The following is an 18,285-nucleotide window of genomic DNA, read 5'->3' as shown; positions in this document are numbered from 1 at the left end:
TGAGAAAAGTTTATAGCAATAATACATTAAATATTATTTAAAATAATAACAATAATGCATATATTAAGAAAATGTAGAAATCTCAAATAAAAACCCTACCATATACCTTAAGGCAGTGGTTCTCAAACTTTTTGAAGACGGGGCACATTTAAAATCTTACAGATAATTGTAGGCACATTAAATACAAATTTCTGAGAACCATGTTATGCTAATTAAGTCAAATATTAAATAAAAAATATAAAGTCCAAGTGTGCTTTTATGGTAATTAAATGAAATAAATATGACAAAATTAAATTTATTCTGACATTAAAAAACATTTTTATGTTACTTTTTTTGAGTTATGCTTTTTAGAACTCATAAAAAAGAGGGGTTAAAAAATTTAAAAAGACAAAAAAGTTATCTTTTTATACATATAGATACATTCTTTGTAAGAGTTAGTAAATTCGGCAGGTCCTGGTGCAAATGTGATGTTTTTTCATTCTTGTGTTTATGAGAAACATGAGTCTTATGTGTCCTAGCGATTTCTTCAATGTTTGGGCATATAGTTGAAAGGCAAACTCTCATTTCCTTGTCAATACATTGAAGAATTCCTTTCTTTTTACTCTTAATTGTGTTGAGTGTAGAAAATCCCCACCATATATATCATCTTAAGTTTACACCAAAAGATAAAAGAACTTGCCTCCAGTCTTTCCAGGGAACATGAGGGGTTAATGTAAGCAATCCAGTACCACAGCTTAACAGCCTTTTGCAACCTAATCAGGCAAGTGAGGTGAGGGGAGTTGGGCAGACTGTCAGCTTACAGCCAATTCCCTATACCTCTGTCCCCAAAAAATCTAAGCTCCAAAAACTCTGTTGGTTTTTTGATCCACAACAGGCATATATTTCTCTGGAATACCATAGGGTGCACCTGGAAATCTTCTAGGGCACACCAGTGCTCACTTTGAGAACCACTGCCTTAAGGAACTAGAAAGAGAACAAACTAATTTCAAAGTTTGCAGAAAGAAGGAAGTAATAAAGATCAGAGTAAAAATAAATAAAATATGGACCAAAAAAAGAAAACAATAAAAAAATAAACAAAACTAAGACCTAGTTTTTCAGAGATAAACAAAATTGACAAACTTTTAGCTAGACAGAAAAAAAATGGAAGAGTCCACTAAATAAAATCAGAAAAGAGGGAAAATTATAATTGATAATGTAGAAATACAAAGATCATAAGAAACCACTATGAACAATTATATGCCAAGAAAGTGGATAACCTAGAAGAAATGAGTAAATTCTTAGAAACATACAACTTACCAAGACTGAATCAGAAAGAAAAATAAAAAATCTGATGACCGATAACAAATAAGAAGATTGAATCAGTAATAAAAACCACCAATGAAGAAAAGCCCAGAACCAGCTAGCTCTGCCCATTAATCCTACCAAATGTGTAACAAATATTAATGCCAACGAACATCAGAGTAATCTTGACGTGAGAGGTACTCTTGATCTCTCTCCTTGAAATTTCAACAAATTGAACAGCTAAAACTCAGTGAATGAACCCCAGCTGGGCTCACAAGTGTGCCTGAAAGTTCTGTGCACCCAAACTAACTAAAGGTATAAGGGTGAAAAAACAGGGGAATGGAAGATAAGAAGCACTTATGGTTGGGCACCAGAGAGGGGAGAGGCCCAGAGTGACTGGGTCTCCTTCTTCCAGGAGGAACAGAGATATTGGGAGAGAATTTGGTGTGATACTAAACCAAAGTGGCAGAGCATGGGGTCACTGCCAGTGTTCCCATGGTTGGCCCACAGCCTGTACTCAGAGACACAAAAATACCAAGTGCGGTCCCCCAGCATCCCAGATATAACTCTTTCTCTTTGTGGGTAGAGAATGGAATCAACATACCCCACAAAACAGAGCTGAAAAGCAAAGGTGCTCTGTGTCTGGTCCCTTGATTTGTTAGGACACAGGGAAAAGTACCCAGAGGCCTGAGATCACCATTGCTAAAGTCATAAAGCCTTCACAAGTCCCACCCATTATTGCAAGTGCAGTCCCACCTCCACCTTTGCAACAGCAGCTTCTTAGCAGAGTTCAGGCTGAGATTTTACAGAACTAAAACTTGTAATACAGTGCCACCTACTGGAAAAAGATTGGAAAACCTCTCAGAAATTTTTTTCTTCTAATTTTTGTTGTTCTTTACTTTATGTGTTGTTTCATCCTATTTGTTTATTGTTATTTTTTTATTTTGTGATTTTTTTCTTTTTAATTTTTAATTTTATTTTTAATTTATTTTTATCATTATTTTTTGTTCTTTTCTTGATTTCTTAACAACACCTCTCTCAAAGCCCTCAAGGCAAAAAAAAAAAAAAAAAAAAAAAAAGAAGAAGAAAACCATGACTACCCAAAAAAGATGCAGTTCAGAAAGAGAATGAAAAATCTCCAGAAAGCAATCTCAATCACATGGAAACCTTGGAGTTCATCGATAGACAATTCAAAATTGAAGTTCTGAAAATACTCAATGAGACACAAGAAAATACTAATAGACAACTTAATCAGCTCAGAAAGCACAACAAATATCTCACCAAGGAGATTGACACTAAAAACAGAAATAAAGAACTCATTACATGAATTTAAAAATGACCAGACAGTTTAGCTAATAGAACAGGCCAGATAGAAAAGAGAACCAGTGACAATGAATACAGGCAACTAGGGATGATGCAGAGGGAAGAAGAGAGACTCAAAAATATTTTTTAAAATAAGAAAGCTCTATAAGAACTGTCTGACTCGATCAGAAAGAGCAAAATAAGAATAATGGGTATATCAGAAGAAGAGAAGGAGAAAGGAATAGAGAGCCTATTCAAACAAATAATTGATGAGAATTTCCCAAGCCTATAGAAAGAGTTAGAGCATTGGATCCAAGAATAAAACAGAATGCTGAGTTTCCTCAACCTGAACATACCTACTCCAAGGCACACTGTAATAAAATTGTCAAAAATCAGTGACAAAGAAAGAATCCTCAAGGCAGATACAGAACAGAAGAACATAACATATAAAGGAAAGCCCATTAGATTATCATCAGACATCTCAGCAGAAACTCTACAAGCCAGAAGAGAGTAGACTCAAATATTCAAAGTACTGAAAGAGAGGAATTATCAGCCAAGAATGCTATATCCATCAAAGTTAACCTTCAAATATGAAGGAGAAATAAAAACTTTTACAGATATACAGAAATTAAGGTAATTTATAACCAGAAAACCTTCACTGCAGTAAATACTCAAGGGGCTTATTTGACAAGAGACAAAGAACAAAACAAATCAAAACTACAAGTAAAAGCTCCAACAAAGTCACAATAAAAATAAGGATAATCTGTGACAACAATAACATAAAAGGGGAGAGGATAAAGATCTGCAGTAGCTAAGAAGGGTGGAGTGCAGAAGCACTCATGAGACAAAGGACTCTTGTACATATGAACATTTTTCTCTTAATAACCTTATAGTAACCATCCACAATAAAAGCTACTACTGAAATACACAGCTTAAAAAATAGAAGAGGGGAGCCTGACCAGGTGGCTCAGTGGATAGAGCATCGAACTGGGATGTGGAGGACCCAGGTTTGAGACCCTGAGGTCACCAGCTTGAGCACGGGCTCATCTGGCTTGAGAAAAAAAAAAAAAGCTCACCAGCTTGGACACCAGCTTGGACCCAAGGTCGCTGGCTCGAGCAAGGGGTTACTTGGTCTGCTGAAGGCCCATGGCCAAGGCACATATGAGAAAGCAATCAATGAACTAAGGTATTGCAACAAAAAACTGATGATTGATGCTTCTCATCTCTCTCTGTTCATGTCTGTCTGTCCCTATCTCTGACTTTCTCTCTGTCCCTGTAAAAAAAAAAAAAAAAAGGAAAAAAAGTAGAAGAGGGGAAAGAAGGATGAAATGACACCAAACAAAAACAACTGACAGAAACACAAAAGAGAAGAACCAAATAAAATGCAGAGCTACTAGAAAACAAGACATAAAATGGCTATAGAAAATCCTCAGGTCTCAATAATTACCCTAAATTTAAATGGAATGAATGCACCGATAAAGAATCACAGAGTAGCAGATTGAATCAAAAGGCAAAACTCAACTACATGCTTCCTCCAAGAGACTCATCTAAGCTGCAAGGACAAAAGTAGACTCAAAATGAAAGGTTAGAAAATGATTCTCCAAGCAAATAATATCCAAAGGAAAGCAGGTGTAGCCATACTCGTATCTCACAACTCTGACTTCGAGACAACAAAGGTAACCAGAGACAAAGATGGACATTTCATAATGATAAAGGGGACATTGTATCAAGAAGTCATAACACTTCCTAATATATATATATGCACCAAAAAGGGAGCCCCAAAATATATGACATCTACTAACTGATCTAAAAATAGAAGCAGATAAAAACACAATCGTACTTGGAGATTTCAACACACAGTGACAGCTTTAGGTAGATCAACCAAACAGAAAACCAATAAAGAAATATTGGCCTTAAATGACACACTGGACCAAATGAACATAATAGACATTCATAGGACATTTTATTCCCAAATGTCAGATTATACATTCTTCTCCAGTGTGCATGGACATTCTCAAGGATAGACCATATGTTGGGCCACAAAACTAACATCAACAAATTCAGGAAGATTAAAATTATACCAAGCATATCTTCTGACCATAATGCTTTAAATATAGAATTCAACTGAAAAAGGAAGTAAAGAAACCCACAACACTGAGGAAATTAAACATCATAATTCTAAAAACTGACTGGATCAAAGAAGAAATAAAAGCATAGATCAAAAGATATATGCAGATGAATGAATATGACAGTATGACATAAAATTTTGGTGATGCAGCAGAAGCAGTAATAAGAGGGAAGTTTAGATCATTACAGGTCTATACCAAGAGAGAACAGAGTTCTCAAATAAACAACCTAACATCACATCTTAAGGAACCTGAAAAAGAAGAATAAAGGCAACCCAAAGTCAGCAGAAGAAAGGAAATAGTAAAAATTAGAGCAGAACTAAATGAAATAGAAAACAAAATAACTATAGAAACAATTAATACAACAAAGAGCTGGTTCTTTGAAAAGATTAATAAAATTGACAAACCACTGACTAGACTCACTAAGGAAAAAAGAAAAAAGAACTCATATAAAAAAATCTGAAATAAAAAAGAAATTATCACAGACATCAAAGATATACAAAAGATCATAGTAGAATATCATGAAAAAAAGATTATATGCCACCATATTCAACAACCTAGAGGAAATGGATAAATTCCTAGAACTATACAATCTTCCAAGACTGAGTTATGAAGAAGTAGAAAACCTAAATAGACCTATAAGCAGGGAGGAAATAGAAACAACTGTCATAAACCTCCCAAAGAACAAAAGTCCAAGACAAGGTGGCTACCACAGTAAATTCTACCAAACATTCAAAGATTTACTACCTATCCTTCTCAAAATCTTCCAAAAAATAGAAGAAGCAATATGCCCTAACACATTTTTATGAGGCTAATATAACCCTCATACCAAAACTTGGCAAGGACAACACAAAAAGAAAAAGGAAACTATAGGCCAATATCTTGAATGACTACAGCTGCAAAAATTCTAAACAAAATACCAGCAAATCTAATACAATAACACATTAAAAATATAATATATCATGATCAAGTGGGATTCATTCCAGGAGCACAAGGATGGTTTGACATATGGAAACAGATCAATGTAATATACCACATCAACAAAAGAAAGAACAAAAACATATGAACCTATCAATAGATGCACAAAAAGCATCTGATAAGATATAACATCCCTTTATGCTTAAGACACTCAATAAAATTGAAATAGAAGGAAAATACTTCAACATAATAAAGGCCATATATGACAAAGCATCAGCTAATATCATACCAAATGGTGAAAAAATTAAGGCTTTTTCTCTAAAATCAGGAACATGACAAGGCTGCCTCCTCTCTCCACTCTTATTCAACGTAGTTTTGGAAGTTCTAGCCAAAGCAATCAGGCAAGAGAAAGAAATAAAAGGTATCCATACCAGGAATGAAGAAGTAAATGTATCACTTTTTGAAGATGACATGATCCTGTATATAGAAAGGCCCAAAGACTCCACCAAAAAATTGTTAAGAACAATAAGCCAATACAGTAAAGTTGCAGGATACAAAATCAAGTCTATTTATTGCTTTTCTGTATGACAACAATGAAACTTTGGAAAATGAACTCAAAAAAACAATTACCTTTACAATCGCAACAAAAAAATTTAAATACCTAGGAATAAACTTAACAAAGGATGTGAAGGACTTATATATAAAAACTATAAAACATTATTGAAAGGAATTGAAAAAAGACACAATGAAATGGAAAAATATTCCATGCTCATGGATTGGAAGAATCAACATAGTTAAAATGGCTTTATTACCCAAAGCAATATACAAATTTGATGCATTCCCCATCAAAATTCCAATATCATTTTTTAAAGAAATAGAACAAAAAATGACCAGATATGTATGGAACCATAAAAACCCTCAATAGTGGCCCTGGCCGATTGGCTCAGTGGTAGAGCGTTGGCCTGGCGTGCAGAAGTCCCGGGTTCAATTCCCGGCCAGGGCACACAGGAGAAGCGCCCATTTGCTTCTCCACCCCTCCCCCTCTCCTTCCTCTCTGTCTCTCTCTTCCCCTCCCACAGCGGGGCTCCATTGGAGCAAAGATGGCCCGGGCGCTGGGGATGGCTCCTTGGCCTCTGCCCCAGGCACTAGAGAGGCTCTGGTCGCAACAGAGCGACCCCCCAGAGGGGCAGAGCATCGCCCCCTGGTGGGCAGAGCGTCGCCCCCTGGTGGGCGTGCCGGGTGGATCCCAGTTGGGCACATGCAGGAGTCTGTCTGACTGTCTCTCCCGGTTTCCAGCTTCAAAAATATACAAAACAAAACAAAACAAAACAAAAAAACCTCAATAGCCAAAGCAATCCTGAGGAAAAAGAATGAAGCCGGAGGTATCACACTACCTGACCTCAAATTATACTACCGAGCCACGATAATCAAAACATCATGGTATTGGCAGAAAAACAGACATACAGACCAATGGAACAGAATCAAGAGCCCAGAAATAAAACCACATATATATATGGAGAAATTGTCTTCAACAAAGACATCAAAAACACACAATGGAGAAAACAATGCTTCTTCAATAAATGGTGCTGGGAAAATTGGAAAGCCACATGCAAAAGAATGAAACTTGTCTACAGTTTGTCCCCATGCACAAAAATTAATTCAAAATTGATCAAAGACCTAAATATAAGATCTGAAACTACAAATTACATACAAGAAAACATAGGTACTAACCTCATAAACCTTGGCTGTAGAGAACAATTTCTGAATTTGACCCCAAAGGCAAGGGAAGTAAAGGCAAAAACAAATGAATGGGACTATATTAAACTAAAAAGCTTCTGTACAACAAAAGAAATAGATAGCAAAACAAATAGGCAGCCAAATAAATAGGAGAGGATATTTGCAAACAACAGCTCTGGTAAGGGGTTAATATCCAAAATATACAAAGAACTCACAAAGCTCAGCAACAAATAAGCAAACAATCCAATTAAAAAATGGGGATAGTACCTGAACAGACTCTTCTCCTAAGAAGACATACAAATGGCCAACAAATATATGAAAAGATGCTCATCTTCATTAGCTATTTGAGAAATGCAAATCAAAACTACAATGAGATACCACCTCGCACCTGTTAGATTGGCTATTATCAACAAGACAGGTAATAATATAAGTGTTGGAGAGGCTGTGGAGAAAAAGGTTGAAAACCACTGGTATAGATGACAGCACCTGTTCCTTTCCATTAACTTTTCTGCTTCTAGCAACAAAAGTCTCACTCTATGTGACGCCATAGCTGTTTCTCCAAACTTACTCCACATGAAAGAAAAGAACTATTGGTAGCAGGCTTTCCTGTGTTTTTCTCTACTCTGAATGAGCCTAGCCTCTGACCTTGAAATCCTAGTTTTGTCCTTCAACTCAAGTCAAGTAGGGTAAGCCTTCTCTACAGCTTTTGACCTCTGGTGTTCCTGCTTTCACCAACTAACCCCAAAATCTTCAGCCAGCTCACTCTAGGCGCTCTCTATAGATTTTCATCCAAGAGGCAGAGAGATGCCCAAAAAGGGCAATGAATTCATTTCTTCATTCAGGAAAATTTTATTATATACCTATTATGAAGGAAACATACTGTTAGGTACTGGGAACACAACAGTGACTAAGACAGAGAGGGATTCCACTTTCAAGGATCTTAGAGTCTAATATATAGAATAACATCTACTCTAGATCCAGCATTCAGTGGTACATGTAACACAGTGGTCCCAGAGAGGCAGGCAGGAAAGAAGTACATGAAAGCTAGGGGCTCTCTGCTACCCAACCCCCCAAAATTTCCAGCTTTATACCTGGTGGGTGCCTCACTGTATCCATGCCTTCAGCATGGCAACCCGCTGGAAAGAAGGCACAGCTCAAGGCACAGCTTTTCAACTATTCCTTGTTGAAATAGTTTTCTGTGCCCATAGCACGTAAATTCTCCTCAGTTACCCATTTGAAGTTTGCTGACTATTTCCCATCAAAACCATGGTTAATATAGACATTTAGAAAAGACTATTTACAGAAGTGGGCAGAGTTAAGGAAAAGAAAGAAAAAAAAAGAAAAGAGAGAGAGAGAAAGAAGAGAAAGAGAGAAAGAAAGAAAGAAAGAAAGAAAGAAAGAAAGAAAGAAAGAAAGAAAGAAAGAAAGAAAGAAAGAAAGAAAGAAAGAAAAGAAGAGAAAGAGAAGGGAAGGGAAGGGAAGGGAAGGGAAGGGAAGGGAAAGGAAGGGAAGGGAAGGAAAAAAAGGAAAGAGAAAGAAAATTAGGGCATCCACATTTTATCATAGCAAGAAACCATCAATAGGCCTAAGGGGTCAGGGAAGAAGAACGTGTTGCCATAGCCTGGTTGAGAGCTAGAGCCATGGAGCAGAGGACACCCAACAGAAGCTTCATCAGGGAGACACACAACCAGTCAGACTGTGGCAGGAATAGGAACAGCAAGTACTTCAATCTCAATCTCTCTCTCTCTCCTCTCCCCCCCTTCCTCTTATACTTTTTTGTCTGCCTCCCTCCCTCCTTCCCTTTTCCCTTCACTCCCTTTTCCATTCTCCCTCTGGGCATGTGTGTCTATTCCGCTCCTCCCCCCTCCAATCTGCCATTGGCTAAACCCATTCTGAATCCAAACCCACCAGCCCTCAGGTAATCAAGTCAGTAGAGGTCAGCCTTCAGGGGTAAAAGGCCAGAAAATGGCTAATTTAAAGAGCCAAACAGAAAATAACCAGCCAGTCACACCTCACTGTAAAGAATACTTTAATAAGAGAGTATATAGGTTTTAAAATTTATTACAGAAAGTATGTTATTTTGGTCAAAAGATTAAAAGAAAAAGGCAGAGAGCCTGAACACACTTCGTTGTTCGTGGCAAACACACAGCCTGCACTGGCATGGTTTGACATGGTTCGTTGGAAGGACAACCTCAGAACCTCAGAGCACAAGCCATTGTTAGCAAACACAGGTTGAGTCTGAGGTTCTAGAATGTCCAGAAGTAGTGACTCAGCATTGGGAGCTTCTAGTCACAGCTTTTCTTCACAGCTCTTGGGTGCCCCACACCAGGGTCCTCTTTTTCCCAAAATCAAGATGAAGTTTTTCTTACTAATGAGTCTTTATCTGCTTGGATATGCCATAGGTGAGTCCCTACCCTCAGCTCTAGGTAGATATGAAAGAGGCCTCTTTAAGGTGTTTCAGCCTTTGATAAAGAAAGACCAATATCTTAGTTACCCAAATCAATCTGACTCAGACTTAAGAATAGCTAAACAAGTTAAACTCTGAGCACTTCTGAACCAGTTGATTCCATCTACTTATGGCTTTACCATCAGGGGACCCCACTGGCTTGGCACAGTCCTGTTCCTTCTTCTTTCAGCCACTCAATACTTATACCTGACGCTCTCTGAAATGAGAAGATAGGTCTGGGGTTCTGTGGAAATCCAATGAAGGTTTATTCCAATGAACTGAGTATAAGAGATCTTAGTGTAATTAATGTGGGCAAGGAAAGACACAAGGAGAGGGGAATGTAATGTGTCCAGAAAGCCATCTCAGAACACAGCAGAGCTGTGAGCCTGAAATCTACACGCCTCTCTTTCATGGTTTTCAGTTGTCTGTATTTCCTCCTTTGGAACCCCCTTTCATAGTGGGTTGTGTTCCCTTCTTCTTCCTACAGGAGAAGAGAGAGGCCATGAACTCTGAGCTGTTGGTTAAATGACAAAGTGTTTCCTGTAACATCAATTCTCATTTTGTTTTTGGTTTTCTTAGATTTTCAAAGGTTGACTCAGAATGTAGATATCTAGCTACCAGACAGTAGTATATGTCTACCACATGGTAAAGCAGTGATTCATAAACTATGAGAATGACTAAGAAATTAGTGTACTTTTTCAAGTTTCCTTTCTACAGCAGACATATCTCTTTATTAAAACTTGTGTTAACTACTGAAGAATCAATCAAGCAGATAATTCTGTAAGAACTTTTTAAAAATAAAAACCTCCCAAAGCGTTACTAAATCTTACCTCTCTTCCTTTATCCACATATTCTGATTGATATTCTGATCTTGATCTTGAGAGTCATTGATTTTAAGGAATGAAAATCACCCAGAATGAATATATATATTATAACTCTTACAGAACTAGAGTACTTTGGGGCCTTAGTCTTACTCAGTCTCAAAGATCTTGTAATTCCTCTCAGCTTTTGGCTAGGATTAATAACTCAGTCATTGTCATTTTCTCTCCTCCTCTAGGTTACTCAGTTGAATCAAAGAGTAATACTCAAATTCTATTTTGTGCTACATTCAATAAAATGAAAGTCATAATTAAGGAATACCTGTCTATAGTCATTGATAAATGGAGTAATAGCCAGAAGAAAATGACCAGCTAAGAGTTTTATAATTTCCTGTGTAAGGTGGGGAGGAGAGAAAACTAAAGATAATTGAGCATTTAAGGGATGGACTAGGCATTTCACAATTTTTTCTTATTGACTACTCATGACAACTCCATGAAGTGGATGTAGATGTTATGTCATAAAAAAATCTCAATTCAGAGATATATAAGTAAATTTTTATCTTAAAATTGATTGCAACTTTGCTTTGAGTCTCCAACCCACATGGATTGGGTATTGAGTGCAAGAAAGAATTTGAAATTGCCGAATAAAGGTGTCTTAATTCCTCCTGATAATTTTTGTGTTCATTAGGTATTTATCATTTCTAGTTTAAAATTTATCCTTTCTGAAGGTTAAAATCTTCCACCCTCAATATCAGCTAGTATTAGTTACTGAAACAACTTGCTTTCTCCCTCTTATATCTCTATTATTCTTGCTTTTCACCCACAGAGGACCTGGAGGAAGGGCTGGTGGTTGGCTTCTGATTACATGCACTGATTTCAGATGCTGCTTTGTTAGGGAGGCACATTAATTTCCCTTCAGGTGGTTTTGGTGTACAAGTGAGTGCCCCTCTTCCCTGGGCATTTCTTAATATTGTGAATCTCTTTTTCTTTAATATTGTGAATCTTAAAATTTCTTTCCTCTTATCCCAGGGATGGTCTCTGTGTGTTTCATTAACACCTCTGTTCTTCATGGTCTCTTAGGTAATTAGATTCCTCCAACATCTGTAATATCTTCAGTTGCCTGATAATAGGCACACAGGAAACCTAAAAATCCCACAGGATTAGCCTTACTCCATAGAAAATTAGTCTGTATACCCTGGAAAATTCTTTCTCTAACTTCACCATCTCTTTTCTGTTCTTTCTCCATCCCAGGAGCATCAGCTCAGTCTGACAGGCCTCCTGGCTCTATGGATCATCCAGCTTCAGGTCAGTACTTTTCATTTGCAAACCCTTCAGACAGTGAGGCTTTATACGAGCCTTCTTCAGGCAAGAATGCTTTAAGTGAGCAAGCTTCAGGTGAGCTCGCTTTAGTTCAGCGCGCCTTCGGTGAGCACGCTACAGGTGAACCCGGTTCAAGTGAAGCCACCGCTACAAGTGAGCCGGCTGCTATAAGTGAGTATGCTGCAGGTGAACACACTTCCAGTGAACAGCCTTTGGGTGAACAGCTTTTGAGTGAACAGCCTTTAGGTGAACAGCCTTCCGGTGAACAGCCTTCAGGTGAACAGCCTTTGGATAAACAGCCTGCAGGTGAACAGCTTTTGGATAAACAGCCTGAACAGGCTTCAGATGAAAAGTTTTCAGTTGAACAAGCGTCAGGTGAAAAGTCATTGGATGAACAGATTTCAAGCATTCCAACACCAAGCACAACTCCAGGTGAGCCACATTTGGATGGGTGCCAGTCCTTGACTTCAGGTGGGAAGTAGGCAACACATTAAAAACCCATTTTAAAGAAAGAGTGTAGAAGAAAGTATAGTTCACAAACAGCAATCCCAAAGCCTCTCTTCACAGGTGCACAATTTGGAAGGCCTTCTTTTAAGAAAAATAACACAAATACAAGAATGCCAGTAGTCCTTCCAGCTTCAATTTACACAAGACATTAGGAAAACAAATGCCAACAGTTCTTCTGGAAGACTTAATTTTCAGGAGCTTCATGCTAAATCCTCTCTTAACAAACTATGTTAGAATGCTTTGCAAACTCTATAAAGAGCTCTATAGCTCTGGAGCTGGTGGCTCTTTGCTTTTTATTTGTTTGAACATGAAAAGTAAAGCATGAAGACACTTTGTTAGATCTAGAAGTAAGTTCCCAGGACAATGACAATTCTTTGGCTCTTACTAAAAAGGGGTTTTTTAAGGAAGGAAAACTATATCCAATGTTTGATGCCTCAAGTTATTACCATACCTAAGCACTTCATATTTAACCCCATTGCGTAAGCAGTAGCATCCCAAATTTTTGGATGAGAGAAGTGAGACTAACATCATATGGCTAGAAAATAGCAAACCTTGGATTCAAACTTAGGTCTGACTCCAAAGCCCTATTCTTTCCATTTCTTATGCTTCCTTAACTGGGGAAGTGGCAGTGGAGATAGTAAAAGAGGCAATATGAAAGCCTTTCAAATAGAATGCCCTTTGTGACAGTATGGTAGAGAATACAAAATGGAGTCAGTCAAGTAGTAAGTTCTTTGTTCCTATTGAGTTAGACATGGCAAAAGAGTTTCCTATTATAAACATTCAGGAAGTCAGTGGGGATGTGGAGTAAAAGTCAGTATTAGAGAGATATATTTGAGATTCATTAGCAATGAATATCATAGATGAAGCAGAAATAATGAAAGAATTTCCTTTGGTACAGAAGAGAAAATATGCCATATCAGACACAGGGACCTCAGATCCCCAACAAGAACCAAGAAATTGAGTGTGTTGTATCCAGGCTCCTTGTTGTCCATCATCCCTCCCTAGATGTGTAACTCAATGCTACATACCTGGTCCATAGAGAATTTCACCAGGCTTATCTTAAAATTTCAGACGCAGTGATAAATTGCCACACATGCTCTTATATGAATGATCAAGGACAATGTCTTCGAGGAGAAGGAGTCTGCTCTGCTGAGAAGTCCCAGAAGTGCATGTTAAAGAAGATCTTTGAAGGTACATGGGGATTTCATGAGGCAACCTTTGCAGAGAACATATCAACCAACCTGAGTACTTATGGGGAATAGTTGTGGGGGGCGGGAGGGACAGAGACCTAAGGAGGGATGAACTTGTGGTTCAGAAACTTGGAGATTCAGCCTGACCAGACAGTGGCACCGTGGATAGAGCACTGGCCTGGGATACAGAGTACCCAGGTTTGAAACCCTGAGGTCGCCAGCTTGAACATGGGCTCATCCAGCTTGAGCACAGGGTTACTGGCTTGAGTGTGGAATCATAGACATGACCCCATGGTCGCTGGCTTGAGCCCAATGGTCATTTGCTTCAGTCAAAGGTTGCTGGCTTAAGCAAGGGGTCACTGGCTCAGCTGTACCCCCCCCCCAATCAATATACATCTGAGAAAGCAATCAATGAACAACTAAGGTGCTGCAATGAAGAATTGGTGCTTCTCATCTCTCTCCCTTCCTGTCTGTTCTTATCCGTCCCTCTCTCTGTCTCTCTTGCTAAAAAACAAAAAAAGAAAATACAAAAGAAATTTGAAGATTCAGAAAACCTTTATCCTTTCAAGAATTAAGAGTAGCTTGACCTGTGGTGGCACATAAATAGAGTGTTGGCCTGGAATGCTGAGGTCACCAGTTCAAAATCCTGGGCTTGCCTGGTGAAGGCATATGTAGGAGTTGATGCTTCTTGCTCCTCCTCCCTTCTCTCTCTCTCCTTTCTCTCTAAAAATGAATAAATAAAGTCTAAAAAAAGTTTAAAAATACTTTCTAAAAAAGAAAAGACTAAAAAAATAAAAAATAAAAAGAATTAAGAGTAAAATTTTAACTACTGATGGAGAAATAGAGACCCTGTCTAGGAGGCCAGAATACTGGCTGTCTCTTCTTATTAAAGAAATATGAGTTGTCCCTTGGCTGTGTGTATCCTGTTTATGACTATATATTCCTAGCACTTAGTACAGTGTGTCCGTAAAGTCATGGTGCACTTTTGACAGGTCACAGGAAAGCAACAAAAGACGATAAAAATGTGAAATCTGCACCAAATAAAAGGAAAACTCTCCCAGTTTCATACCTATTCAGTGCAGTTTGATGTGGGCTCATGCACAGATTTTTTAGGACTCCTTAGGTAACTATCCCGTATAGCCTCTACAGACTCATCACTGACTGATGGCCTACCAGAATGGGGTTTCTCCACCAACTGCCGGTTTCCTTCAACTGCTTATCCCACCAAGTAATGTTATTCCTATGTGGTGGCGCTTCGTTATAAATGCACCGACATTCATGTTGCACTTTGGTCACGGATTCAAATTTAGCGAGCCACAGAACACACTGAACTTTCCTCTGTACCGTCCACATCTCAACTGGCATGGCCGTGGGCTGCTCTGCTGTATACACGGTGTTACGTCATCATGTGTGCATGCGCACATGCTGCCACATCATCCTACAGAAACTGGGAGGGTTTTCCTTTTATTTGGTGCAGATTTCACATTTCTATCGTCTTTTGTTTCTTTCCTGTGACTGGTCAAGAGTGCACCATGACTTTACGAACACACTGTACATATCCAGTACATGATAGACATTTAGTACATATTGAATAAATAAACAATTGCCTACCAGTCTGTGCCCATAGGTTGCCAGATTTGCCTGAATATATTCCCACATCTCTTTACTTCTTATCCCACAAATAAGGGATCTTAGTTACTTCCATCTCATAAACCACATTGTCTGACTTCTCTTGGAGTTTGTCTGGTCCCTCAATAGAGGAAGTGGTCAACTGATGGAGGGAAGGGCCTAGAAGAGGCAGTTGTAAAAGGAGGTCTCACTCATGCCTACATGAAGACACTGGGGACCATGGGGTGATGGCTAACATTGGAGAAGGAGGCATTCTGCTCACTAGTCTTTCTCTGCTTCTTCCAGGTGGAAAACTTCAATTCATGATTCAGGGGTGCGAAACCATGTGCCCATCTATGAGCCTCTTCTCCCACGGAACCAGGATGCATATTATATGCTGCCAGAATCAATCTTTCTGCAACAAAGTGTAGAAACCTGTGCATTTCCTTGCTTCTGGCTCTGACTTAGGCAGAAAAAAATCCATCAACTACTGGGCTCAATTTATATTTAGTTTCTTTTCCACTCAACAACTAATCACATGTGCCTCTGCCTGAGTGTCAGGCAGGATGCTCAAACATCATTCCTCTCCTAGCCAGGCCATTTACCCATACCTGTCTATCTTCTGTTTTTCCTGTTCCTCAAACCCATCTTCCAACATTCTTTGCTTTTTCAATAAATTCCACATGCTTAAAAAATATCGACTCCTGACAGACTTCTTTCCCTGTCAGTCTGTTGCAGAGTCAGCCTAAGTTAAGTGTTCTGCACTACACACATGGAAATAGATGCATTTTTAAACCATTCCATATTTGTCAGAATGAAGGTATCTCCCAGAAGAGGAATGCAAAATATGGTTAACTCTTTATAAGCTTAAACAGAGAGAGTCCTTCTCAGACTCCCCCTCCTTTCCATCCCTATAGAAACCCCAACCCCTTCTACTTATCATGGTGTCTAAAACTCACCCCTTCTTTGGTTCTTGACATTTTTTAGTCTTGAAGAGTCTACTCAATGTAATTATAATAAAAATAGCATCTTTTTAAAAATCTATTTGCTATATAAATTTACAGCAAATCATAATGCTTAAATCTGTTTCTGATACACAATGTTACTGGATCATCTAAGAATAGAGGAGTAGTGGAAATACTGTAACAGTCCCTCTCATGTTGTATTAATGTTATATTGTTCAAGGCATTTTTACCTCTGTTGCTAGCTTTGAAGTTAGAGAAAAAGGACTATGATCCAAAGAATTCAGGCAACCCATAGGAGCTGGGAAAGGCAAGGAAATGCCTCCAGAAATAATCACAGGCCGGTCAATACTTTTACCTCAACACATTGAGACATGTGTCAAACTTCTCACTTATGAGAGTACAAAATAATAGTTTTGTGTTGTTTTAAGGCAGTATGTGGCAATTTGCTACAGCCGCAATAAACAACAAATACAATCAATTAAGAAAATTAAGAAAAATATAGAACTCAAAACACCATAAACACCATAAAGGATCTAATCAATGTTTATACATCCTACCCAGCAACAATTTATATATTCTTTTCAAGTGCCCATGGAAAATACAAGAAAAACGACCATTTCATGGGCCATAAAACATACTTAAACAATAAAAGAATTGAAATCATGTAGATGAGTTCACCAAACACAAGGGAATCAAACTAGAAAACAGTAACAGAGAGATAACAGGAAAATATCCAAATATATGGAATTTAAATTAAAGAACATATTTCTAAACCCAGAGGTCAAAGAGAAGGTATCAAAGAAAATTAAAAAATATATCACACTGAATGAAAAGGAAAATACAACAAAACATTTGTGGGACACAGCCAATGTAGTGCCAAGGGGGAAATTTATAATAGTACATAAACACTTCAGAAAATTAAATTTAAAAAGACTCAGATTCTTTAAGTTCCCATCCTCAAGAACCTAGAATAAAAAGCAAAATAAACCCAAAGTAAGCAGAAGGAAGGAAGTAATGAAGATATAAGCAGAAATCAATAAAACAAAACAGAAAAATAGAATTTAAAAAGAACATTTTTTAATAGATCAATTAAAATGAACAAACCTCTAGCAAGACTGACAAAGAGCCTGACCAGACGGTGGCGCAGTGGATAGAGCATCGGACTGGGATGTGGAGGACCCAAGTTCGAGACCCCGCGGTCGCCAGCTTGAGTGCAGGCTCATCTGGTTTGAGCAAAAGCTCACCAACTTGGACCCAAGGTCACTGGCTCGAGCAAGGGTTTACTCGTTCTGCTGAAGGCCCACGGTCAAGGCACATATGAGAAAGCAATCCATAAACAATTAAGGTGTCAAAACGAAAAACTGATGATTGATGCTTCTCATCTCTCTTCATTCCTATTTGTCTGTCCTTATCTATCCCTCTCTCTGACTCTCTGTCTCTGTAAAAAAAATAAATAAATAAAAAAAAGACTGACAAAGATAAAAAGAAGATACCAATTGCCAGTATCTAAATGAAATGGTATATCACTAGAGACCCTAAACACATCAGAAAGATATAGAATCAGAAAGATACTGAAGGAATACTATGGACAACTGTACACACATACATTCGACAACTTAGCTAAATTAACCAATTCCTCGAAAAATACAAACTACTCATTATAAAATGGATAATTTAAATAGCTTCATAATTATTAAGAATATTGAATTTATAATCTTAAAAACTCCCCAAAAGAAATCTCCAGACTGTGATAGTTTCACTGGAGAATTTTACCAAATGTTTAAAGAGAAATTAACACCAACTCTACACAATCTCTTCCAGAAAATACAAGTGGAGAGAACACTTCCTAACTCATTTTAAGAAACTAATATTACCCTGATACCAAAACCAGACAAAGACAGTACAAAAATAAAAGGAAAATAAAGAAAGACAGGAAGGAAGAAAGAAAGAAAACTACAGACCAATATCTCTTGTGAATATATATTATTTTAAAAAAAAAAAATCCTAAACAAATATTATCAACTGGAATTCAGTAATATGAAGAAAGAATTATACACCATGATCATG

The 18,285-nt window shown here is 37.9% G+C and overlaps 1 protein-coding gene across 1 annotated transcript; it reads left to right on the top strand.

Moving 5' to 3' along the window:
- Positions 1–9,615: 9,615 nt before the first annotated feature.
- On the top strand, positions 9,616–15,684 carry ACRV1 (acrosomal vesicle protein 1). Its single transcript, XM_066367882.1, has 4 exons — positions 9,616–9,766; positions 11,880–12,380; positions 13,527–13,646; positions 15,560–15,684. Exons 1-4 carry the CDS (start codon positions 9,616–9,618, stop codon positions 15,682–15,684), a joined length of 897 nt encoding a protein of 298 aa, XP_066223979.1.
- Positions 15,685–18,285: the final 2,601 nt, after the last annotated feature.

Source organism: Saccopteryx leptura, chromosome 2, assembly GCF_036850995.1.
Source record: "Saccopteryx leptura isolate mSacLep1 chromosome 2, mSacLep1_pri_phased_curated, whole genome shotgun sequence".
Taxonomy (NCBI): Eukaryota; Metazoa; Chordata; class Mammalia; order Chiroptera; family Emballonuridae; genus Saccopteryx; species Saccopteryx leptura.
This window is presented reverse-complemented; position numbering and strand designations above follow the sequence as displayed.

Bases quoted from the DNA above. Each gene is read 5' to 3' on its own strand.
- ACRV1 (XM_066367882.1), top strand. From the start codon at position 9,616: ATGTCCAGAAGTAGTGACTCAGCATTGGGAGCTTCTAGTCACAGCTTT. The intron at 12,381-13,526 runs GTGAGCCACATT...TTAAAATTTCAG, and splicing joins AACACCAAGCACAACTCCAG to ACGCAGTGATAAATTGCCAC. The intron at 13,647-15,559 runs GTACATGGGGAT...TGCTTCTTCCAG, and splicing joins GTTAAAGAAGATCTTTGAAG to GTGGAAAACTTCAATTCATG.